The 26,202-nt window shown below is 43.1% G+C and overlaps 1 protein-coding gene and 2 long non-coding RNA genes across 16 annotated transcripts in view; 1 reads left to right on the top strand and 2 right to left on the bottom strand.

The window, feature by feature from the left end:
• Nucleotides 1-3,563: 3,563 nt before the first annotated feature.
• Nucleotides 3,564-20,126, bottom strand: LOC144334019 (uncharacterized). The gene is made up of 3 exons (XR_013403357.1): nt 19,621-20,126; nt 6,114-7,003; nt 3,564-4,005 (listed from the first exon to the last, which is right to left on the bottom strand). It is a non-coding gene; the product is annotated as an uncharacterized LOC144334019 (long non-coding RNA).
• LOC144334021 (uncharacterized) lies at nt 13,950-18,819 on the bottom strand. The gene is made up of 2 exons (XR_013403360.1): nt 17,732-18,819; nt 13,950-17,077 (listed from the first exon to the last, which is right to left on the bottom strand). It is a non-coding gene; the product is annotated as an uncharacterized LOC144334021 (long non-coding RNA).
• Nucleotides 19,580-26,202, top strand: part of FOXJ3 (forkhead box J3) — a 152,085-nt gene continuing 145,462 nt past the window's right edge. For 4 of the 14 annotated variants that reach the window (XM_077938829.1, XM_077939541.1, XM_077938891.1 and 1 more), the window contains exons 1-2: nt 19,596-19,850; nt 20,000-20,200. In XM_077938829.1, coding sequence (XP_077794955.1) covers nt 20,053-20,200 — 148 coding nt within the window. In that variant the 5' untranslated portion in view covers nt 19,596-19,850; nt 20,000-20,052. 14 annotated transcript variants of the gene reach the window in all.

Genomic DNA, 26,202 nt, shown 5'->3' on the forward strand with positions numbered 1-26,202 from the left:
AGTGCTGTTATATGGTGTTTGATGCTTTATCTGAGATTGGCGGGGATGGGAAGAGTCTCTACGAGTCTGGTAGGGTGGGACCTGGGCACCAGAGTCATTGTGTCTTCTGATGTACTGAGGGCAATGGAGGCCATGCCAAAGCCAGGCTCTCACTCTATGGGGAGATTGAGAAGTGTTGGGAGATGAAGGAATGTCAGCAGCTCCTGGGGCTCCCCAGGGGGCAGGTGTATTATTTTGCTCCTTTAGAACAACCAATTTTCCATTTATTGACTAATTCATTCCTCCCTCTACATTTGTAATACCACCTTTGAGCATGTCAAGTCTGTGTATATTCACGGGCTTCTTTTTAGGGTCTCTTTTCTATTCCATTCAACAATTTGTCTATCCCTAAGCTAATGTCATACCATCTTAAATCTTACAACTTTAAAATAAGGCTGGGCGCAGTGGCTCATGCCTGTAATCCCAGCACTTTGGGAGGCCGAGGAGGGTGGATCACCTGAGGTCAGGAATTCGAGACCAGCCTGGTCAACATGGCAAAACCCTGTCTCTACTGAAAACACAAAAATTAGCCGGGCATGGTGGTGCTTGCCTGTAATCTCAGCTACTCAGGAGGCTAAGGCACGAGAATCACTTGAACCCAGGAAGTGAAGGTTGCAGTGGGCCGAGGCTGTACCACTGTACTCCAGCCTGGGCGACAGAGCAAGACTCAGTCTCAAAATATAAATAAATAAAATAAAATAAGTTGATATGTGGTGGCACAGTCTTTCTATTTTGTTCTGCATCTTCAAAATTATCTTGTCCTTTTCTACTTCCAAATGAATCCTAAGATCAGACTGTTTAGTTCCACAAAAAGTTATAGCTGGATTTAATTTAGAATTATATTGAATTTATGGACAAATTAGGGAAGAATTCACATCTTTATGACATTGAACTCATGAACCTGGTGGATATCTTCATTTATTCAGATCTGTGTGTGTATTTGTATTTGTTCCTCAATTTTGGAATTTTCTTCACAATGATCTTACATAGCATTTGTCAGGTTGATTTCTAATAATCTTTTTCCTTGTATCAGTATTGTGGATGAGATCTTCATTTCTAATACAGGTTTTAATTATTTATTGATATTGAAAGTCTATTGAGCCAGGCATAGTGGCATATAGCTGTAGTCCCAGCTCCTCTGGAGGCTGACGCAGGAGGATCACTTCAGCTCAGGAGTTTGAGGCTGTAGTACACAGTGATCGCACCTGTGAATAGCCACTGCACTCCAGCCTGGGCAACATAGTGAGACCTCTGTCTCTAAAACAAAGAAAGAAAGAGAAAAGAAAAAAGAAAGGCTATTGATTATTTATTGGTTTTGAATATGACAAACTTGCTAAACTCCCTTATTAGCTTTAATAGATTCAATTCTAGTTCGGGCGTGATGACTCAAGCCTGTAATCCCAGCACTCTGGGAGGCCGAGGTGGGCGGATCACCTGAGGTCAGGAGTTCGAGACCAGCCTGACCAACATGGTGAAACCCTGTCTCTACTAAAAATACAAAAATTAGCCAGGCGTGGTGGCACACGCCTGTAATCCCAGCTACTCGGGAGGCTGAGGCAGGAGAATTGTTTGAACCCAGGAGGCGGAGGTTACAGTGAGCTAAGATCATGCCACTGCACTCCAGCCTGGGTGACAGAGCAAGACTCCATCTCAAAAAAAAAAAAAGATTCTATTCTACAGATTATTTTGGGGCTTTGTATGTAATCAATCATATTATCTCTATATAAGGACAGTAGCTAGACTTTTAATTCCAGTTCTAAAGATTTTTTAAAACCATGAATGAGTGTTAAATGTTGATGCCTTTTCTGTACTTACTGAAAAGGTCATAGTTTTTCCTCTTTTAATCTGTTAAAGTGGTATACTACATCAATAGATTTTAGGATGCTGCACTTCCTTGCATTCCTAGGATCATCAACATAGTCTTTATAGAAACAACTGTCATTCTTTTGACATTTATAGTACATTGGTCTATATAACTATATTAAATAAATTAGTCAGAATATCAACTACACATGATGTCAACAGGTTATTACATAAAATACAACTGACTCTGGATGAGCATGAAACTCAAGTGCACAATAGCCCATTACCTGTCAGGCTTCACACTGATGGTTCTTTTAAGATAGCAGGAAGAGTATCAGTTAAGTGGAAGTCAACTAGAAAGTGTCCACTGTTTAGGGAAATTAGTGATTGTGGTGACAAACCCACTCTATGCCAACATGATTTGTTTCTATTAAACTAAATTCAAGAAATAGTTACGGAGAAAGTACTACATATTAAGTACCATGTTAGGCATCATGGCTAAACACTAAGGTGAATCAAGCAGTTTCCCAACCTAGTAGACAGGTTAAAATCAAGTGCTTAAATATCTCATCATAACACAAAGCAGAGTAAGACAGATGTCCAAGGAAATAAAAAAACTATCACAGATCATAGAGGGAAAGTGTAACTTGGGGAGAGGAGTAATCAGGAAAGGAGTTTTGGAGAAGGTAGATTTTGCAGTGAATTAAGTGGGAGGTTAGACCATTGGTGTCCATAGCAGCCAGCCCCTTTAACTGATCTCGATTAGTTTCAGCAATCCACTTTAAAAGCAATGAGAGCTTCTGATGCTTCTAAAGCAATCCACTTTAAAAGCAATCTGATCTGTTCTGATGATCATTTCTTTTCTTGTTGGACTTGCACATAGATTCTCCCTTTCTGTCCAGCCCTTTCCTGTGAGATGTCCATCCCCTAATCCTTGGAACCTGTGAATATATTACTTTACATGGAAAGGGAGAATTAAGAGTGAAGATGAAGTTTAAGGTTGCTAATCAGCTGATCTTGAGATGGAGAGATTATCCTGTATTGTCTGTATTGGCCCAATGCAATCACAATGGTCCTTAGAAGTAAAAAAGGGAGGCAGCAGAGTGAGTGTCAGAGTGATGTGACACGAGAGAGACTCGACCATTGCTGGCTTTGAAGATGGAAGGGGGCTATGAGCCAAAGAATGCTGGCAGCTCCTAGAAGTTGAATAAATCAAGGAAATAGATTGTCTCCTAGAACCTCCAGAGGAATGCAGTTTCTGCAAAACCTTGCTTTTAGCCCACTGGAACCTATTTCAGGCTGCTGACCTCCAGAGCTGTAAAATAATACATTTATGTTATTTTAAGCCACTAAGTTTGTGGTAAGCTGTTACAGCAGCAATAAGAACTAACACAAAAGATTAATAAAGCCAACCAGGATAAAAAACGGGTTTGGAAGGAAAGCTCATAGCTTTGCTCATGTTGAGCTGAAGAGCTAGTGCCTGTCTGTGAAAGGCCAGCAGGATGGTGGAAATGTGGGTTTGAATCTCAGAAGAGGCTTGGATTTGGAACCTCAAAATCATTTCATAAAGGGGATACTGGACACCTAGAGCATGGGTGAGATGTTTTTAGGAAAAACATTTAGATCAGTGCTGTCAAATGGAAATATAACACAAGCTGTGAATGTAAGCTATACATGCAATTTAAAATTTTCAGCAACCATATTAAAAATCTAAAAAAAGAAACAAGTGAAATTAAATTTTAATTTTTTTTGTACTAAACATATCCAAATTGTTTTTTCAACATGTAATCAGTATAAAATTATTAGATATTTTACATTTTTACACAAAATCTTTACAATCTGATATGCATTTTACACTTACAGCACATCTCAGTTTAGCATGTCTATAAATAATTTCAAGGGCTCAATAGCTGTCATGTGGCTAGTGGCTATGGTACTGGGCAGTGCAGTTTAGAGGAAGAGCAGATACGAAGGGTGGAGCTTGAGAGACACCTGCATTTAGGAGATGGGAGAAGGAAAAGGAGCCAATAAAGAAGTAGACACAGGGCCGGGCGCAGTGGCTCATGCATGTAATCCCAGCACATAGGGATGCCGAGGCAGGTGGATCACCTGAGGTCAGGAGTTGGAGACCAGCCTGACCAACACGGTGAAACCCCATCTCTACTAAAAATACAAAAGTAGCCGGGCATGGCAGCATGCGCCTGTAATCCCAGCTACTCAGGATGCTGAGGCAGGAGTATCGCTTGAACCCGGAGGGTGGAGGTTGCACTGAGCCGTGATGGTGCCATTGCACTGCAACCTGGGTGACAGAGCAAGATGTCTTAAAAAAAAGAAAGAGAGAGAAAGAGAGAGAGAGAGAGAGAGAGAGAGAGAGAGAGAGAGAGAAAGAAAGAAAGAAAGAAAGAAAGAAAGAAAGAAAGAAAGAAAGAAAGAGAAAGAGAAAGAAAGAGAAAGAAAAAGAGACATAGGAGGATAGTCAAGATAGTGCAATGTCTCAAAATCTAAAGGAATTTTACTTAGGGAAATGTAGGGACAAAATTTTCAAAGGCTCTTCTTCGGTGTTCTGGCTCATTCAACTCATATTTGAGAGGTTTTCCCCCTCTCTGAAGTGCAGCTCTACACTACAAAGTCACTTTCATTTGCTCTGGCTTTTTAACAGTCTCATATATCCATCTAAACATAAATTTAGGGGTGCCATAATAGGTGACTGGGGATAGCAAGGTGACTAAGGGAAAGAAGAAAGGAGCATTGAGGTGGTTTGAGGTTGTTGGAGGATGTGATGATTTAGAACAGGTGCCTGGTGGGAGTAAGATGGAGATCATGTTACCATGACAACTGATTATTTCATTGGTCCAGTGACCAGTTGCCATGGTGACAAAATCTTTGTGTCAGTATGACATGGATCCCAGGGGAGAGAATGCTTGTGCAAAGGACCCCTTCGCTCATTGGTAAAGCTTTTATATTTACAATGATTTCTGCATTGCTTGATGGAGCCTCCTGCAGAAACTTCAATCAACACTGATGTCTCCTTCTCCTTATTGCTTGTTTATAGCAGTCACCACATGCAAAATGCACACATTTTCATTGTTCATGTTCTATATACTGTTTTCTTATCTGATATTCCTTAGTTGTTTTAGTACTTTAATCTCTTTCTCCTAAACAGATATAATCCCACTGAAGGCAGGGATTCTTCTTATAATTTCGTTGTATTTTCAAAGGACTGGGAGTTAGAGGGAAAAAGCAGACACACCTTGGGCACCAGACATATCTGGGTTACATGCCACCTCTGCTTTTGCCATTTGCCTTAGATATTTCCTAATGGACTTAGGAAAGTCATTTTACCTTCCTGAATTTAGTTTTCTTCTATAAAATGAGAATATTAAAATTTGCACTGTGGGGTTGTTACGATGATTAGAAAAATCTGAAATGAAGTAGTTGGCCTACAGCAAGAACTGAATAAATGGTGCCAGTTATTTTTTTTTTTTTTTTTTTTTTGAGACGGAGTCTTGCTCTGTAGCCCGGGCTGGAGTGCAGTGGCCGGATCTCAGCTCACTGCAAGCTCCGCCTCCCGGGTTTGCGCCATTCTCCTGCCTCAGCCTCCTGAGTAGCTGGGACTACAGGCGCCCGCCACCTCGCCCGGCTAGTTTTTTTTTTTTGTATTTTTAGTAGAGACGGGGTTTCACCGGGTTAGCCAGGATGGTCTCGATCTCCTGACCTCGTGATCCGCCCGTCTCGGCCTCCCAAAGTGCTGGGATTACAGGCTTGAGCCACCGCGCCCGGCGGTGCCAGTTATTATAACATGGTTCCCAGCCCAGTCCTGGATGCCATGATCAGTACGTAGCAATACCTGATGAACAATAAGATGAGGACAAATGATACCATGGTAACAGTAGGACTAGATTAATTTTAGAGTTTCTTAAAGATCAGTTGTCTTATGGTGGCCCAATTACATACCAGCTGCAATTCTTAACTTGCAACCCAAGTTATGCTGATTGTAACTTCTTGGGAGGAAAAATTTTTAAGTATTTAAGAAAAATGAGAGGAAAGAGAACCAGATATTTTGTGCCTTCTTGATGGAAAAACATGAAAAAAATCACATATGAATGGTCCAACCTCTGGATCCAAGTACTTATTTACACAAAATACAGAGGGGCCTGGCGTGGTGGCTCACATCTGTAATCCCAGCACTTTGGGAGGCCAAGGCAGGTAGAATCACTTGAGGTCAGGAGTTCGAAACCAGCCTGGCCAACGTGGTGAAACCCCCTGTCTACTAAAAATATAAAAATTAGCTTGGTGTGGTGGCGGGCGCCTATAATCCTAGCTACTCAGGAGGCTGAGGCAGGAGAATTGCTTAAGCCCAGGAGGTGGAGGTTGCAGTGAGCAGAGACGGCATCACTGCACTCCAGCCTGGGCAACAGAGCAAGACTCCGTCTCAAAAACAACAACAACAAAAAACAAACAAAAAATGGAGGGCAGAGGCACATGTTAAACATCATAACAGGGAAACAATTAGCAAAATCCATACTGTAGAAATACTACAGGAAAAATGCTGTGGTTTCTTCAACAAACACATTGCAAGAAAAAATAATGGAAAAGGAACTTACAAAATAAAAAAAGATTTAAGAGACTTATTAATTTCCATGTGTAGATCTTACTTGAGCTTTGATTCAAACAAACAAAATTTTAAAAAATTCATAAGGTGACTGAAAGTTTAAATACTGACAGGGTCAAAGACATATCTTAATACTAGTGACTTCAAAAATTCTCATTAATTTTTAGCTAAGTCAATGGTATGATTATGTTTTGTTAATAAAAGAGTTCTTATCTTTTGGAGATGCATTTTTAAAATATGTGTGTATTGATGTAGTATGAGGTCTGGAATTTGCTTCAAAGTAACACAGAAGGGGCAATGTGAGGGTGAGGGTAGGGATATAGATTAAAAAGGTTAGTTACCTGAGGCGGATGGATCACCTGAGGTCAGGAGTTTGAGACCAGCCTGGCCAACATGGCGAAACCCGTCTCTACTAAAAATACAAAAAGTAGCTGGGTGTGGTGGCACGTGCCTGTAGTCCCAGCTACTTGGGAGGCTGAGGCAGGAGAATTGTTTGAACCTGGGAGGCAGTGGTTGCAGTGAGCCAAGATTGCACCACTGCACTCCAGCCTGGGTGACAGAGTGAAACTCCATCTCAAAAAAAAAAAAAGTTAGTTACTACTTGATAACTGCTGACATTGAAAAATGGGTATATGAGGATTCATTATATTACTTGCATATCTGAAGTTTCTCTATATTTAAAACGTTAAGTGCGTCTATCCAAGATTATATGCACAATAAAGACTTAGATATAAGGAAATACAGAATATTATTTAATACAATGTTGGACAAATGCATTGTGATGGTTTAATGAATAAATTAATGTGTATTTCCCCTAGCTAGTCCTTCATAGCCAGGTTTCTACATTGTATACATAAATGATATTCTTTCTTTCTTTTTTTTTTTTTTTGAGATGGAGTTTGCTCTGTTGCCCAGGCTGGAGTGCAGTGGTGCAATCTCAGCTCACTGCAACCTCTGCCTCCTGGGTTCAAGAGATTCTTCTGCCTCAGCCTTCCGAGTAGCTGGGACTACAGGCGCATGACACGACGTCTGGCTAATTATTTGTATTTTTAGTAGAGATGGGGTTTCACAGTGTTAGCCAGGATGGTCTCAATCTCCTGACCTTGTGATCCCCCTGGCTCAGCCTCCCAAAGTGCTAGGATTATACGCCTGAGCTACCACGCCCGGCCATAAATGGTATTTTTCTATTGCAAATTATAGTTAGTATCATTCATGATGTCTTAGGTTAGATTCCTTGAGAAAAAGACTCTGAGAGGGAGTTTTGTGGGCATGAAGTTTTTTGTGGGGGAGGGTAAAGTGGGGGTATGCTTTTGTGTTCAATCATAGTGGATAGGAATGGGCAAAGGAAGGATCTGAGCAGTGATACAGTTGCCATACATATCTCATCTGATCTCACCTCACCCAACCCCTAGGGAGCTTGAGAGATGGAAGGCGCTTTTCAAATATGTCCCACGTTGAAGAATGGAGCCAGGCCTTTATCCTTGGAATCACTCTTCTGCCTACTTTGCCTCAACAAACTTGAACTCATTTTTCAAGGATGAGGTCAAATGTTTCTGTATCTGCAAACTCTTCCTTAAAACACTCACCCTCGCCTGGGAGGCAGAGGTTGCAGTGAGCCGAGATGGTGCCACTGCACTCCAACCTGGGTGACAGAAAGAAATCCCATTTCTTATCAAACAAACAAACAAAAACAACAAAAAATGCTCATCCTCAGTCAGATCAAATTCCTTCTTCCACTATCCTTCCTATATGAACCATATAGGGGAAAAGGAAGAGCTAACATTTATAGCACTCCTCATGTGCTAAGCACTGTGTTAAGCCTGTGCATGTGTCTACCTGTGCATGGTTTCAGTTAACTCACAGCATACCTAGGTAGGTAGGTACAGATGCTCCTTCATTTAGTATGGGACTACATCCTGATAAACTCATCATAAGTTCAAGATATGGTAAGTCGAAAATGCATTTAATACACCTAACCTACCGAACATCATAGCTCAGCCTTGCCTATCTTAAACATGTCCAGAACAATTACATTAGCCTACAGTTGGGCAAAATCATCAATCACAAAGCCTAAACAATAAATAATAAAATAAATGTATTATTTTATAATAACATGTTGAATCTCTCATGGAAGAGTATTATACCACATATTGTTAACCTGGGAAAAGATCAAAATTCAAGTATGGTTTCTACTGAATGCATATTGTTTTCACACCACTGTGAAGTCGAAAAATTTTAAATCAAACCATCTTAAGTCAGGGACTGTCTGTATTATTATTATCCCCATTTACATATGATGAAACTGAAGCTCAGAGAGATTATGTGATTTGCCTAACTAAAATGATTGAACTAATGAGTGGCAGGGCTGGCCATTTAACCCCAGACAAGGGAGCCCACACGCTTTTTTTTTTTTTCTTTTGAGACAAAGTTTCGCTTTTGTTGCCCACACTGGAGTGCAATGGCATGATCTTGGCTCACTGCAGCCTCTGCCTCCCTGCAGACTCCACCTCCCTCCAGCCTCCACCTTCCAGGTTCAAGCGATTCTCCTGCCTCAGCCTCCCAAGTAGCTGGGATTACAGGAACTCAGCCTTACGCCCGGCTAATTTTTGTATTTTTAGTAGAGACGGGGTTTCGCCATGTTGGCCAGGCTGGTCTCGAACTCCTGACCTCAGGTGATCCGCCTGCCTCAGCCTCCCAAAGTGCTGGGATTACAGACGTGAGCCACCGTGCCAGCTGGGAGCCCATACTCTTAATTGCTATTATGCTATACTGCCCCCTAGCTACCGCTTTTATCTTTGTACTCCCAGCCCTTAGCACAATACCTAACCTAGAATTAGCACTTAATATTTACTGAATAAATGAATATTCATTTCACCAGCATTTCTAGCAAATTTCATTTTAGAAAAAGATCAAATCCAGATGAAATTTGTAGAAATAAGGGTGGTATATTTCATGGTAGCATGGAACAAGAAACCCCATTAGAAGAGTTAAGCTTGGCTATACTTAACACTGCAGAAAAAGAGATCAGATGGGGGCAGTGGACATAGTATAGGCCAAAAATTAACTGCTAAATAGTTAAAAAGGGAAATACTTAAGTACATTAAAAGAAGCTTTGTCTTTGTGTGCGTGTGTGTGCAAATATGCCTTTTTAGCATATTTTGCTTTAAGAATCATTGCAAAAAGAAACATTTCTTACTTATTTTACCATACTAAAATGGGGGCAAGTCATGGTGAATCATGAACTTAGATGAGATATAATGAAAACAGCATAAGTCAGTAAGTATTCAACATGGTTGCTAAAAGGTGGAAATGAGATCCTTTAGGAAAGGTGAAATATATAGGAATTATAAGTAAGTTTCCTTTAAGTAGTAAAGCAACTCTTCTTCATTTTCACTAAAATAGAATATGAGATGACATATTTCAGCAGTCTGTGTGGTGTGTTAGCAAAAGGAGGGATTTCAAAGTCACAAATTGATGCTCAAGTCTTCATATTGCCATTCACCAGCAGAGTGACCTCGGTGTCCCTTGCCTATAGGAAAATCTCCAACTCCTAGATTACAGGGATTTATTGATATAAAATATTATTTCCTTTTTCTGTTTCCTGTTTCTGACAGAAGTCATTGTTCCCTCCTCTGAACTTCTACAGACATCAACATTTTGCCAGTCTTGTTTCATCTATCTCTTGCACTTTTTTTTTTTTTTTTTTTTTTTGATATAGGATCTCTGTTGCCCAGGCTGGAGTGCAGTGGCATGATCAGGCCCACTGCAGCCTTAACCTCTGGGTTCAAGTGATCCTTCCACGTAGTAGCTGGGAGAACAGGTGTGTGCTACCATATCCAGCTAATTTTTGTATTTTTTGTAGAGATGGGGTTTTTCCATGTTGCCCAGGCTGGTCAAGAACTCCTGGGCTCAAGCAATCCATCTGCTTCAGCCTTCCAAAGTGCTGGGACTACAGGCATGAGCCACTGTGCCTGGCCCTCAAATTCTAATTATGCCAACACTGTCATACTCCAGAATTAGATGCCTGTTATGTTTGCAGTATTGTCACTTTTTGAGTGAATAGTAGAAACAACAGGTTGAATCTCTTCCTAGTTTCGAAGAACTGATCCACAGATCTGAGCAGTCCTAATTAGTTCTCAGGACTCTCTTCAATGCTTGCATCAAGGACATTCCACAGATGGTTTTTCAATTACTTTCCAGTAAGCTTTGGAAATGTCTGGAAAGTGTTAGGACTTAGGACTTTGCACCTATGTTTGTCTAATTGTTTTAAAATTTTTTTTTTTTTTGTTATTGTTGTTGAGACAAGGTACTTTCTCTGTTACAGCTCAGGCTGGAGTGCAGTGGCACGAACACAGACCACTGCAGCCTCAAACTCCCAGGTTCAAGTGATCCTCCCACCTCAGCCTCCCAAGCAGCTGGAATACAGAGTTTCATTTCACCATGTTGCCCAGGTTGGTCTTGAACTCCTGGGCTCAAGCGATTCACCCGCCTTTGCCTCCCAAAGGCTGGGATTACAGGTGTGAGCCACGGTGCCCAGACTGTTTACCTAAATTTAACCTTCACCTACATGTTCTTTTAATCTGGTCCCATTAAAAACTTAGTACCCAGTGCACTTCAAGCTAGATTTCTCATTACCAAGTCCTTTGGGCTTTTCAGTGTCTTCCATTCTTTGTGATTACTGAGAGAGGACTGAGTTCCTTTACTGAATACTGACCATGCTCCAGGGCCTGCAGATCCTAATGTTCAAGATATTTTTCTTTTATGCGACATTGCAAATAAATTAGGTACACATAACGTTTTATATAAAAATTAGCTACTAATAATCCCTTAACCCAAGTTAGCAATATGTCACAACACAGGAAAAGCCTTTGTGGGGAGTTAGGGGACTTTGGTTATGGTTCTAGATTATTTCATAGCATTAATTTGACAAAATTTTACTTATTTAGTGCCTAGAGGCTGCCACATGCAGTGATGGGTTACTAGGTATAGAAGCAAATGAGCATGGTCCTTATCTCAGAAACATGTACTGGCTGGGCGCGGTAGCTCATGCCTGTAATCCCAGCACTTTGGGAGGCCCAGGTGGGCGGATCACCTGAGCTCAGGAGTTCAAGACCAACCTGGCCAACATGGTGAAATCCCATCTCTACTAAAAATACAAAAAAAATTTAGCCGGGCATGGTCGCAGGCGCCTGTAATCCCAGCTACTTGGGAGGCTGAGGTAGAAGAATCACTTGAACCTGGGAGGCGGAGGTTGCAGTGAGCCAAGATCGCACCGTTGCATTCCAGTTTAGGGCACAAGAGCGAGACTTCATCTCAAAAAAAAAAAACCAACCAACCAACCAACCAAACAAACAAAAAAAACTGGGACTGTGCTGGGCATGGTAGTTCACACCTATAATTCCAACACTTTGGGAAGTTGAGGCAGGAGGATTGTTTGAGGCCAGGATTTCGAGACCAACCTGGGCAACACAATGAGACCTTGCCTCTATTAAAAATAATAATAATAATAATAATAATACAAGAAAAGAAAAACAGGAACTATATCTTAACATTCTTTGTAAGTTCCCCAGCTTCTGGGGCATGACATGGTCCATGGCACTTATAAAGGGTTGTCTGAGCCCACAGATCAAGACTGACTGAGGGCGGGGCGCGGTGGCTCAAGCCTGTAATCCCAGCACTTTGGGAGGCCGAGACGGGCGGATCACGAGGTCAGGAGATCGAGACCATCCTGGCTAACACGGTGAAACCCCGTCTCTACTAAAAATACAAAAAACTAGCCGGGCGAGGTGGCAGGCGCCTGTAGTCCCAGCTACTCCGGAGGCTGAGGCAGGAGAATGGCGCAAACCCGGGAGGCGGAGCTTGCAGTGAGCTGAGATCCGGCCACTGCACTCCAGCCCAGGCTACAGAGCAAGACTCCGTCTCAAAAAAATAAAAAAAAATAAAAATAAAAATAAAAATTAAAAAAAAATAAAAAATAAAAAAATAAAAAATAAAAAATAAAAAAAAGACTGAGTTTCAAATTCTGTATTTTAATTTAATTTAATTTTATTTTAATTTAGAGGCACTGTCTCACTATGTTGCTCAAGGTAGGGTCTCTCTTTCTCTCTCTTTTTTTTTTCTGAGATGGAGTCTCGCTGTGTTGCCCAGGCTGGAGTGCAGTGGGCCCGATCTCAGCTTATTGCAACCTCCACCTTCCTGGTTTAAGCAATTCCCCTGCCTCAGCCTCCAGAGTAGCTGGGATTACAGGCGCATGCCGCACATGCCACCACGCCCGGCAAATTTTTCGTATTTTTAGTAGAGACAGGGTTTCACCATGTTGGCCAGACTGGTCTCGAACTCCTGACCTCAGGCAACCCGCCCGCCTCAGCCTTCCAAAGTGCTGGGATTACAGGTGTGAGTCACAGTGTCCGGCATTTTTTTTTTTTTTTTTTTTTGAGACAGTCTTGCTTTGTTGCCCAGGCTGGAGCGCAGTGGCATGATCTCGGCTCACCGTAACCTCTGCCTCCTGGGTTTAAGCAATTCTCCTGCCTCAGCCTCCTGAGTAGCTGGGATTACAGGCATGTACCACCATGACCAGCTAATTTTTGTATTTTTAGTCAAGATGGGGTTTCACCATGTTTGCCAGACTGGTCTCCATCTCCTGACCTCAGGTGATTCACCCGCCTCGGCCTCCCAAAGTGCTGGGATTACAGGTGTGAGCCACCGCTCCCAGCGGGTCTCTAACTCTTAGCCTCAAGCAATCCTCATGCCTTGGTCTCCCAAAGCTCCGGGATTACAGGTGTGAGCCACCATGCCCTGCCTCAAATACCTCAAATACTGTATTTTAAAGCCTTTCACTATACTACACCAATCATCCCGTTCTCTATATCTTCTCGTAATCCCCAAGCAATCTTTCTACCTGAAGATGACACCAGAATTTGGGTCACTAAAGAGAAAGATTCAGAAAGTGTCTGCATTAGTCAGTATAGGCTGTTATGCTATGGTATCAACCCGCAAATCTCAGTGGCCTAATCAGCAAAGGTTATTTTTCTCGCTTACGTTGTGTCCTTCCCAGGTCAGCTGTGGCTCTGCTGCACATTGTCTTCACTCTGGGACTGAGGCTGATGGATTAGCCTCTATCCAGAATGTTGCTGGTCATGAGGAGAGCAGGCAAGGAAAACATGGTGCAGCACATTGACTGAGAGCTTCCAGCTGGAAGTGGCTCATACTGCCACTCACATTTCATTACCTAATGCAAGTCACACAGCCAAGCCTGCTGTCAATAGGAAATTACAATCCAACTCTGGGAGGCACAATAAGTGTTTGGGAACAATTATATAGTCTTCCACAGGGTCTCTTTACCCTTCATTTGTGATACTTGGATGTAAATACACCTTTTCAGAGTGCCTCACACAGTACCTTAAATACTGTATTTTACATTGGTGCAAACAATCCAGATTTTTATTTTTATTTAGAGGCACTGTCTCACTATGTTGCTCAAGGTAGGGTCGCTCCCTTTTTGTTTTTTTTTTTGAGATGAAGTCTCGCTGTGTCGCCCAGGCTGGAGTGCAGTGGCCTGATCTCGGCTCACTGCAACCTCCACCTCCCTGGTTTAAGCAATTCTCCTGCCTCAGCCTCCAGAGTAGCTGGGATTACAGGCGCATGCCACCACCCCCAGCAAATTTTGAAATTTAGGAAACTGGCAAATTTAGGAAATTACAATCCAATTCTGGGAGGCACAACAAGTGTTTGGGAACAATTATATAGTCTTCCACAGGGTCTCTTTACCCTTTATTTGTGATACTTGGATATAAATACACCTTCTCACAGTGCCTCACCCAGTACCTTAAGTACTGTATCTCACATTAGTGTAAACAATCTGGCTGGTTTAGAGTCTTTGAAGGCGGAAGAGAGGGCTTAGGATCAGACAATTCTGGCTTCAAATTCCACCTCTGACACTTAAACTACTGAGCCTCTGTTTCCTCTTCATTTACATGATGACCACCTTGTAGTTTTACTGTAAGGATTTAAAAAAACCAAACAGACGCAAAGGGCCTATTGTGTTGCTACTCACACAAAGAACACTAAATGTTAACTATTCCCCCACCCCCAAACTCCATCCAGCACTGGGGTTTCTTGATGGTTCTTATTTAGCTCATTAGGCATGAAGGAAGCCAGTATCTTTACAACTTTAAACACTTGTTTCTTACTACCAAATTTGTACCAGAGTTTCAGGTTCCTTGGGGCTGCAAACCTTGGCTACTTTTTCCTGCTAACCAGGTTCCTTTCTATCAACCCAAAATATATTGCTAACTAACTGGCAGAGAGATTTCCCTTGATCCTACTATGTTTGAACATCCTCTGACTCACCCTTCCTAGTGCCACCCAAGTTTCATCTGCACCATTGCTTACACATAATACAAGTACTTTATTTACTCTACGCATTTGTTAATGTTTGCTCAGCTGTCTTGGTGCCTTTGTGTCTTTCACTGTGCTTTTAATTAGCTTGGCTGATTCTAAGAGTGGAGGTAAACCAAGGTTTGAACCAGGTGGTTACAAGGAACATGGAGATGGGTTGCAGGTGGGGGATGGCAGATTGCTATGAATGCACTAGTGCAAATTCATTGACAGCCTAGGAAAAAAAATGTATTTTAGGCTAATGCCTTCTATCGGGAAAAAATAATCTAAGCTGCTCCTTTCTACTAATAATGATTAAGTAGTGGAGTCTTTGGGAAGGATCACATTTTGCCTTACTGATACAATCTGAAGTCAACACCAAGCTACCAGAGGACAGGAACTCAATGATGGTTTACATAGAGTGATGTGGTCTAGCTGCATGAGTTAGTTATTCCCATCAGGCACTAATATTTAATGACTACTTATAAGACTATCACTTCTGTGGGCTCTACTTTTATCTACCCAACCTCTGACTTTGCACAAGTTGTTCTCTGCCCGTAATTGTTTTTCTCTACTCCCAGTCTTGCTTCTGTCTCTGCATGGCAAATTCCTACTCGTTTATTAAAATTTAGCCTTAACTTTACCTTTTAAGGGTGAAGCTTTGTTTGGCCCCAGTGACTGTGCCTCACCCTCCACCTCATCCAATTTGACAGAATTAAGCCTTGCTTCTTTTCTGTTTCCATGGCACAAGTATAAATTTCTACCAAACTGCATTGGGATTAACTGTTTACATGTCTGCTTCTCTTTTATTCTCTTTTGACTCCTTGATATTTAGTACAACACCTGGTATAGAGTAGGCGCTTGCTAAATGATTATTGAATGCTATGTAAGTGTGCATAGTGACCAACGCCCAAGCATTTTCCTTAAATAGCAGTCAGTAGTGCCGAGACTTTTCAGATGGCCTATGTATAGCCTTTCAAAAAACCTAATTCAAGAATTATAAAATATTACATAGAGATACCCAGGGAATCCGGAAGGCTTTTCCCGGGCTAGGAATAATAGGAGGGGCTCTCTCGTGTTTTTCTCTCCCTCTTGCAAGTCTTGGCTCATTTTAAATTCATTTCTCATTTTCTAATTTCCTCTTACAATAAATACAGAGGGAGAAAAGGAGCAGGTAAAGGCTCATTTATCTAAGTGTCTGGGTCATGTGAAGTGTTGAACACTCTGCTGTTGAAGCACTGCCAGTGTCCAATCAAGGTTTTTGTAGGGCTATTGCAGCCCAGCTCTCGGCTGTGTTCCTTTCAGAAAATTCAGAATTCAGATGAAGCTAGGAAAAGATTGCAAACAATACAAAACAATAAAACCACTACTTTATTCCCCTGGGCAATCTGTGTCTTTTAAGGGTCTGTCCCTTGAGCTGGATAATATCTCCTCTTTGAAGGCTCTCCTGCTCTGCACCCTCCCTTCTAGTCCACTCCCATCTAGCAAGACAGTGAACTACTATACTCTTTTCTGTGCTGACACTGGGATCTTATGAATAATAACAACAGCTGTCTCGGGGACCTTTATTTTTGGCAGCCTGTGCATGGTCTCTTTTGCTAGGTAGCTATGATTATTGTTTCCTTATTATAGGCAGGGAAACAGAGGCTAAGAGAAACCAAATAACTGGATGTAGGCACAAAGTAAGCAAGCTATGGAATATTAGACTTGAATCTAGGTCTGCCTTCTCAATCTAGGCTTTAAGCTTTTCTTCCTCACAATGTTCCAGAATTCCCCGGGCTGCTATAACCATTCTAGTTTTTTTATTTTTCTTAGAGTCAGGGTGTCATTTTGTTGCCCAGGTTGGTCTCAACCTCATGAGCTAAAGTGATCCTCCCACATTGGCCTCCCAAAGTGCTGGGATTACAGGCATTAGCCACCGTGCCCAGCCTGCTTTATTCTTTTTTTTTTTTTTTTTTGAGGAGGGATACTCCTCCACCCTTTTTTTAATCTTAAAAAAATTTAGGCTGGGCACGGTGGCTCACGCCTGTAATCCCAGCACTTTGGGAGGCCAAGACAGGCGGATCACGAGGTCAGGAGATCGAGATCATCCTGGCTAACACGGTGAAACCCTGTCTCTACTGAAAATACAAAAAAATTAGCCGGGCTTAGTGGTGGGCGCCTGTGGTTCCAGCTACTCGGGAGGCCGAGGCAGGAGAATGGCGTGAACCCGCGAGGCGGAGCTTGCAGTGAGCCGAGATCGCGCCACTGCACTCCAGCCTGGGCGACTGAGCGAGACTCCATCTCAAAAAAAAAAAAAAAAAAAAAAATTAAACACATGTTGTTGTACATATTTAAAGTATACCACATGATGTTATGGGATAGTCAAAAGGTCACTATAGTGAAGCAAATTAACAGAGCCATCATCTCACACAGTTATCCATTTTTTTTTATTGTGGCAAGAGAAGCTAAAATCTACTCATTTAGCATGAATCCCGTATGTAATAGATTTTATTGCCCATCCACCTTTTAACACCCTGGGACTCATACTTCTTTCCTTCACAAAGGCTGCTGATCCCCATCTTCCCACCTCATTCTGGCAGCTAACCACCTCTGTTCTCTCTCCAGCCCTATCCCCCATTAGCTCAGGATGAGCACTTTAGGGAAGAACCTCAGAATCCCAGACAAGTGAGAGGAGCAGAGCTGCCTAACACTTGTAAGAGATGGTGCTAAACAGGAGTTCAACACAAGTCTGAGCAACATAGTGAGATCCCATTTCTATAAAGTTAAAAAATTTTTATAAAGAAAAAAATAAACAAAAGCTCCAGACTTGGAGCTAAGTCTACTCTCTCTCTCTTTTTTTAAAGACAGCGTCTCGCTCTGTTACCCAGGCTGGAGTGCAGTGGCGCAATCACAACTCACTGCAGCCTTGACCTCTTGGGCCCAAGGGATCCTCCCATCTCAGCCTCCCACATAGCTGGGACCATGGGTGCACACTACCCTGCTGGCTAATTTTTTTTATTTTTGTAGAGACAGAGTCTCCCCACGTTGCCTAGGCTGTTCTTGAACTCTTGTGCTCAAGCAATCCTCCCGCCTCTGCCTCCCAAAGTGTTGGGAGACTGTAGACAGACTGTACGCTTATTGTTTAGAGATGGGGGCTTGCTGTGTTGCCCAGGCTGCACTTGAACTCCTGGGCTCAAGTGCTCCTATCCTCCTGCCTCAGCCTCCTGAATAACTGGGATTACAGTCAAATGCCACTGTGCCCGGCTGAGACTGCATCTTATCCATCTTATTCATTGCTACCATCTGGTTCGAGCCATCATTCTGTACCTGGGTAATGGAGCCTCTGGCTTCCACCATTGTCCTCTTAGGTCTGCTCTTAGCACGGCGGCCACAGTGATCTGACCAGAGTGATGTTTTGAAAGCGCAAGTCAGATCCTATCACTCCTCTGTTCAAAGCCCAGCAGTGGTTCTGTTTCAGCCAAGATTCTTACAGCTCCCTACTTGAGATCCCTCTCTGATCTTATCTCCTCATTCCGCTCCCATTTGCTCACTGCTCTAACCGTCCTGGCCTCCTCATTCTTTCTAACACTTCCCGAGGCTTTTGTCTCAGGGCCGTTCACCAAGGACACTCTTCCCCAGTCAACTGCATGGCTGACTCCCTCAGCTCTTTCAGGTCTCCGATTTAAAGTCATTTTATAAATGAGGCCCATGCTGACGGCTCTATTCAAAATTGCAGGCCAAGCGCGGTGGCTCACGCTTGTAATCCCAGCACTTTGGGAGGCCGAGGAGGGCGGATCACTTGAGTTCGGGAGTTCCGCGACCAGCCTGGCCAACATGTTGAAACCCCACCTCTACTAAAAATACAAAAATTAGCTGGGCGTGGTAGCGCGCGTCTGTGATCCAGCTACTAAGGAGGCTGAGGCAGGAGAATCACTTGAACCCGGGGTTTGCAGTGAGCCGAGATCGTGCCACTGCCCTCCAGACTGGGCGAGGGAGCAGGATTCCCTCTGAAAAAAAGAAAAAAAAAATTGCACACCCCCTTCCTCCAGTTTTCTTCATACCCCTTATCCTGGTGTATTTTTTTTTTTCCCCATAGCACCCAATGCCTTCTAACATATTACATAATTTTCTTACGTTTATCATCTTTCTCCCTATATTAGAATGAAAGCTCCAAGAGGGAAGGGTACTTGTTTTCTCTCTCTCTTCTGTTTACTGATACATCCCAAGCACTAAAATGGTGTCTGGTAACCTTAGTAGTGATTGGCAAATATTTGTTGAGTAAATGAGTACATGAACCTTCAGAATCTTGCTAGTCTTATAAACAAAAGGAATGTGTGAGTACTTTGAATCTCTAGTGCCTAGAAATGCTTGACCAAATGGCAAGTGTTCAATATTTACTGAAGGAATTGTGTGCTCAGATCTGCTGGAGTTTATCTGAACCCTTTGAGGCTATGTCAAAAAGTACCCAGGGCCAATTCACTCATGCCTCTCCTTTTCCTCTCATCCAATCAGCCCAGTATTCATCTAACAAATATCTAAGTCTCCAAATATTGAGCCACCCAATGTGAGTTCAAAAGCGTGTTTGGTGCTGCAGGGGAATATATGACTAACGCGAATGAAGCAACAGCAAATACTACACTGGAATGTAATTAAGTGTGAAATTATAGGGCAGTCTATCAGTGCTAATAGTTTAGAGAAAAAATCAGTGAAGACTGACGTAGAAGTAAATTCCAAAGTTCACTAGTCGACCAAACTACCCTTCTAAACGCTCCACCTACTGATAGTAGGACCATAACCTGGGTAGCTACCTTGAGAGTCAGAAGGGCCTTTAGAGTTCCAACTCCTTTAAGAAAGAAAGTAAGACCAGGCACGGGAAAGGCCTCCGCAGACACGAGTCTAGCACCTGGGGCTCAAGAAGTTCTGAAAGGAGGGGTGTCCTGAAGGTCCAAGGAGCCTTTGTTGGGGGTCCCGGAATCCACGGTGTGCCAGAAAAGGGGTCCGGTTTCCTGGAGAGGAGGCTAAGGTGCCGGGCGCTTCGGTGAGGTGGCGGAGGTGGGGGGGCGGGGGAGGACAGGTGGCACCATTTCTTCGGGGCATGGGGCCCCAGGTCTCCGCGGGCAGGGTCCAAAGCCACCGATACCTACTGTCCTCAACTGCGGGGTTGCTTCCGCTGCCCTTGCTCCCCAGACGCCACTCCAAGGCACAAGGACCCCAAGTCGCTTGGAACTGCAGGCCGCCAGATGACACCCGCGGAGCCGAGGCCCCGGCAGTCTCAGGGCACTACTTGTCCCAGCGGAGGGATCCCGCGTGCGTCGAAGCGGCCGAGGACGCGCAGGGACTTGACGCCGCCGACGCCGGGCAGGCGGTGCTGCGACGTCGCAGGAGGAGGTGGCGCGAGGGCGGGAGGGGGATGTGGGTCGGGAAGTAGTTCCGGGTGCGCGGCCCCGGATGTTGGCTGCTCCTGCTGCCGCCGCCGCTCTCGGCGCTGCTCGGGGCCTCGGCCGCTCGCACTAGGCACCGTTGGGACCTTTCCCGGGGGGCGGAGACGCACGCAGCGGCCGGGGGCTCGGCCGGGCCGTCCCGGCCTGCGCAGCCTGAGGTAAGTGCCCGCCGCCGGGGCGGCCGGGCCTGGGCGGCGGGCGAGGAGGCGGGGCTGGGGCATCTCCCAGATCGGAGGCAGGGGCTGCCCTCCGCGAGACGCCCTCTCTCTTCTAGTCGCAGCCGCGCTGTGGGGTGGGCGGCGGGCGGGGCAGGGGGCCTGGGTCCGGGCTGGGGCCCGGCGGGCGCTGAGGGCTGGGTCCCTCCCTCCCCCGCGGCGCTTCTCTTCAGCTGCTGCTGCCCCTCAGCCGGGAAGCAGCGGCTCCGCGTTTCCCGCCCCTCCCCCAGGCGGGGCCCCGGGGAACCAGCCGTGGATCCCGGGGGCGCCTAGTCCGAGGGCAGCTACCGTCTCCTTCCATCCATGACCTGTCCCCTGGCCGGGGCTAGCCCCCGGCCCCGGCAGTCTGCGGCTTCTTCCCTTCAAGCTTGGGGGCGCTTTTCTGCCGGCCGGGCGGGCTGTAACTCACGCCTCGGGGTGGCCCTTTGGGGTGAGGAGGCCTTTGCGAGGGTGCCTGCGTTCCCGCCCATCCTGTGTCTGTGTCCTTTGCTGGGATTAGGGCAAAGGCAGACGTTCCATGCGGACGTGTTGCTGTCCTGTGTGTGTTGCATCCTGCCCACGTGGTAGAGTGTCTCCCGCCCCCCCTCCCAGCTCCATTTTTGCAGCTGGTGAGGAGGGAGGTTAACGGGATGGTTTTTCCTCTGTGATTTCCTCCCGGTGGCATGGAAGGTGTTAGGATCAGTTTGCTTTGCCGAGGCCGACTGTTGGTTAGATGAAGAATCAAGAGTTGTACTCTGAAATTGAGGCCAGTAGGGGACATAACAGGGCTTAGTTTCATTAACATCTTTTCTCCTCTTCCATTAGCTGCTCTTATTCTTTCCTCTGTTGGTTAATCATAGAGAATAAGCGCTTGCTACGGATGAATTCAGGTATATAGTTTTCATTTCTTGATTTTACCTTTTGTGTGTCTGGTGAGCGAAGGTTTTACTATTCCGTGTTGGTGCATTCCACGTTTGTGTTGTCCCTAGTTGGATTCCTGAGTGAGTTAGAGCCATTCACTCTAATTCCTGAAGGAGTTAGAGATTGGTGGGCACCTTTTTGGTCTTTTTCTGAGATTTATTTGTGTTTGTTTTCCTCAGTTTTGTTTCCCAGTGAAAAAGCGTGATGTCATAGGAGCGTTATATGCATAGCTCTTTTTCTCACAAGGCAGCACTAGTTTCACCTAGTCACTTATTTTGTACAAGCTCTTTTACTTCACTTTTCCCCTTACTCTGTTGAGTACCCATTGCACTCTCTTTTTTGAAACTGGTTTGAAACATGTTTTGAGTAGTTTTTTTCTTAAGGTCTCTTCCAGATTAGGGTTTTCATCTTCTGTTTGGCTCTTTTGAGACCACAGATTGTTCCCGCAGTAACAGTGAGAGAAACCTATTCCCCCTGGTCCCTAGCAAATATTTATAGAAAAGCAGTAACTCCTCTCTCTTTTTCGGAGTGACATATATTATATAGATGTGATTAAATGTTTTAGTTTCTTAAATAGGAGGATTTCTCTTTTTGCTTTTGTGTCTCAGAATTGAGGTGAATCTTCTTGATTTTGTGCTGCTGAGGACGAAGCTGGGAAGTTTCTCATGCTTTCGTTAGATTTTTTTTTGGATGAGGCTAGAACTTGTTTATTTTGGCTCTTCTTTGTTCATTAGTTTGGGTAAAATAGAAAATCTTAATGTTTCGAAGTCACTTACTAGATTCCAAAGTGTCCTGAATTCTCACTTTGCTTTTCACATTGTACATTCTTTGAGTATATTTTTGACTTTTTTCCCCTTTTATCTGGTACAGTTCGTATATTCCCTTTCGTTCTATGTAGAATGAAAATATTTAAATATAGATTTTAGATTCTGTCTGCTTTCATTATGCTAAGTATGGGTGGGGCAGTGGAAAATAGAGAATGTTGTTCTGATACATACAGAGGCTTTTTTTTTTGGTAAGTCAGCATTTGTGTACTTCTGTAAAGTTCCGTGTTATCTATGTGTGAAGTAGTCTGTATGAAGAGACAAATAAGATATGCGGTCTCTTGGAAAGCTTCAACTTATGTCGAAAGAACGGAGTTGTTTTTTTCTGTTGGGGAAACATGTACATCATTCAGAATTACCAAACTGCATTGGACTTTGCATTGGACTTCTCCTTGGGATAACAGTACAACCAAAGTCAAAAGTGTAAGTGACATTTGAGAAAGATACAAATTTCCAAAGGGGAAGAGATGTATTTCAGGAGAGCGAAGGGGCCTGTGCAAAGCGAGAGAAGTGGCAATGTACAAATGATATCAAGGAACTTGACTGTCAGATCGTCTGTGTTGGTGAATAATAATAAATGAGTTTAGGATTGGTGAGGGGGGTATTGGTGGAGGATCTTTCAAGGATAGAGGGTTTAGTTTGATAGGGTACCACAATGGATTCTAAAGAATGAGAGTAAGATGATGCATCTTGTTCCTGAGGAAGGTTTTTGTATCAGTTGAGTGTCCTGAGAGTGGAGAGACTGATTAGAATGCTCATGGAGAATTTTAGGAATAAGATGATGAGGGTGTGTTATAAGATAGTGGTTGTAGGAAAAAAATAATAGCTAACGTTTACTTACTGTATGGCAGATGTAGTTCTAAGCGCCTTAAATGTGTTTAATTCATTAAATCTTCATAATAAGGTATTAAAATCAGAAGGGACTTTGGGCAACTTACTTAACTTTATGCATGTAATTATTTCCATATACAATGAACAATTAGATGAAAGGTAGATTTTGCATTGACCAGGAATATAGATGGTGGTAAAACACATCAGTAGATGTGTGTTGGGAGGATAGTAGTATAATGAAAAAAGAGCTTTGAGGTTTGGAATTTCGGGTCCTGTAATAGGCTGATAGCATTCTGAGAAGAACCAGAAAGTGCATCAGTTTCACAGAAGCCAAGGAAGATTTTCTGCAAGGGCGGGGTTTGACAGTTTCAAATGCAGAGTAGAAGTTCAGAAGCAGTGGCTACAATGAAAAGACAATTGAATGAAACCAGAGGAGATGATTTGTAACCTTAGAGAGAAATTTGAAAGGAAGGGTAAGAATAGATGCCAGATATGTTTTTCACAGGATTTGTAGAGACATTAGGATCTGGTATGGTAATTCGTAGTATTTCCTTTTAAAAAGAAACAAACTTATGTTCCAAAGCTGGTGATTCTATACTTTAATGCTTCTCTCCTTAAACTTATTACTCTTAAAAAAAAAAAAAAAAGCTGTCTTGAAATATAATTCACGTACCATTTCATTCACACATTTAAAGTATACAAGTCAGCGGTTTTTAGTGTATTCACAAAGTTGTGCAACCATCACCACAGTCATTTTTAGGATAGCATTTCAAAAAGGAGCCTTGTACCCATCAGCAGTCACTCCCCATACCCCCACCTCCAGGCAGCCACTAATGTACCTAACATCTTGTAGAGATGTTGATAATTCCAAATGCCTGTTGTGGGCATTTCATACAGCATATGGTCTTTTATGTCTGACTTCTTTCACTTAGCTTATGTTTCAAGGCTCATCCATGTAGCATGTATCAGTATTTCATTCCTTTTTATTGCCAAATATTATTCCACTGTATGGATATACTATGTTGATATCCATTGCTTTAGTTGATGGGCATTTGAGTTTCTTATTCTTTTATTATTATTATTATTATTTTAGATGGAGTTTCTCTCTGTCGCGCAGACTGGAGTGCAGTGGCGCCATCTTGGCTCCTGCAATCTCTGCCTTTCAGGTTCAAGCAATTCTCCTACCTCACCCTCCCCAGTAGCTGGGATTACAGGCATGCACCACCATCCCTGGCTAATTTCTGCATTTTTAGTAGAGATGAGGTTTCACCATGTTGGCCAGGCCGGTCTTGAACTCCTGACCTCAAGTGGTCTGCCTGCCTTGGCCTCCCAAAGTGCTGGGACTACAAGTGTGAGCCACCGCACCTGGCCAAGTTTGTTAATTCTTTTAAACTCCTCCCCATTTTCATTGAATCTTCGCCCTGCCAACCCCTCCCATGGCCTTCTTTTAGATTATAACCTCTGCCATGCATTTTGCTAGGCATCGGGGATATAAACATGAATAAGACATGGCCCTTGAACATTCATATAGTGTTTTATTGGTTTATATACATTTTCTCATACATTCTCTCATTTGATCTCAACAAGCCTGTGATAAAGTCAGAACATCTTAAGATGAGCAATTTGAAGTTTAGGTGACCTGCTTAGGGTTGTACACCTAAGTAATTGGTGGAGCAAGTGAGTCTTCTTAGTTCATATCTGTGCTGTTTCCACTACTCTATGCTGCTGTTTTAACTTAAAGCATCCTCATGTAATCTCCTGGAGACTTAGAGGGACTGGAAAATGTATTTACTCAAAGAATCACTTTTTTTTTTTTTTTTTTTGAGACAGGGTCTCACTCTTGCCCAGGCTGGAGGGCAGTGGCGTGATCATGGCTCATTATAGCCTCAACCTCCTGGGCCCCAGTGATCCTCACACCTCAGCCCCCCAAAGTAGCTGGGACTACAGATGTGCGCCACTATGCTTAGCTAATTTTTGTATTTTTTGTAAAGAAGTGGTTTCGCTATGTTGCCCAGGCTGGTCGCGAACTCCTGGACTCAAGTGATCTGCTAACCCTGGCCTCCCAAAATGCTAGGATTACAGGCGTGAGCCACTGTACTCAGCCCACTGATTTTCTTCCGGACTTAAAATGAAGATTTTTTTCCCCTGGATTCTGCCGCTTATTTGTTCTGCTTTTTAGACAAATCATTTCATATTTCTTTTCATTCAGAACTTTCATGGAGTTCATGTGATGATAATGATAATCATAGCTAACATTTTTTGAGACCTTACTATAGGCCTAAAAGTGTTCTAAGTACTCTACATTCATTATCCATGTCTTAAAACCCTTAATATTTTATAAATTTTATGAATATATTTTATAAATATATTGTAGATTTTATAAATTTATTTTAGTTGTAAATTTTATAAAGATGGTAGTTTTACAGATGAGGAAATGGGCACAGAGAGGTTAAGTAATTTGACTAAGGGAACATAGCTTGGAATGGAAAGAGCCAGGATTTGAACCCTTGTAGTCTATTTTCAGAACTCCGTGGCTGTTAATCACTACACTGTTCTGTTTACTGTGTTATGAATTAATAGAGGATAATATTTCAAGTAAAGACGTGACCAGAATATGAAGATTTGATTTCGAATGTAGTTGGGGAAACAGTTAAACAGCAATTTTAAGTTGACATCACATCCACTTTTCTGTTAAAAGTGGACTTAACACTACAGCGTACAAAGATACATGTTGTTTAGACATTTTTTTGTTTGTCCCTGCTTAAAGCTTCTCAGCTCAGAAATTACATTATTTTCACTGTTCTTCACTGTTGGCTTTGTTAGTCACGTAGCTTTCTACGTTGCCACTATTCAGAAACCTTGGCTTGAGACAGCTAAAGCTCACTTTTACCTCTCTCCTCAGCCTTCCTTTAACTGTGAATTTTTGTTTTCCATTTTGAACAGTTAGCCTTTCAGTCCTGGAGGGAGTTACTCTTTACCTCTTCCACTCCAAAACCCAGAAAACACAGTGGCATTTTATAACAACTGTCACAAAATTTGACCATCTTAATTGGCGTAACGTGATTTTAGTGCACAAATAAGAACCAAAGCATAGTGTTTTGGTTAAAGAGATTGACTTACTCTGAAATTGGAAAAGGCATCTGCTGTACAGGATTTTTGATTTAATAGAATTTGTTATA

Source organism: Macaca mulatta, chromosome 1, assembly GCF_049350105.2.
Source record: "Macaca mulatta isolate MMU2019108-1 chromosome 1, T2T-MMU8v2.0, whole genome shotgun sequence".
NCBI lineage: Eukaryota > Metazoa > Chordata > Mammalia > Primates > Cercopithecidae > Macaca > Macaca mulatta.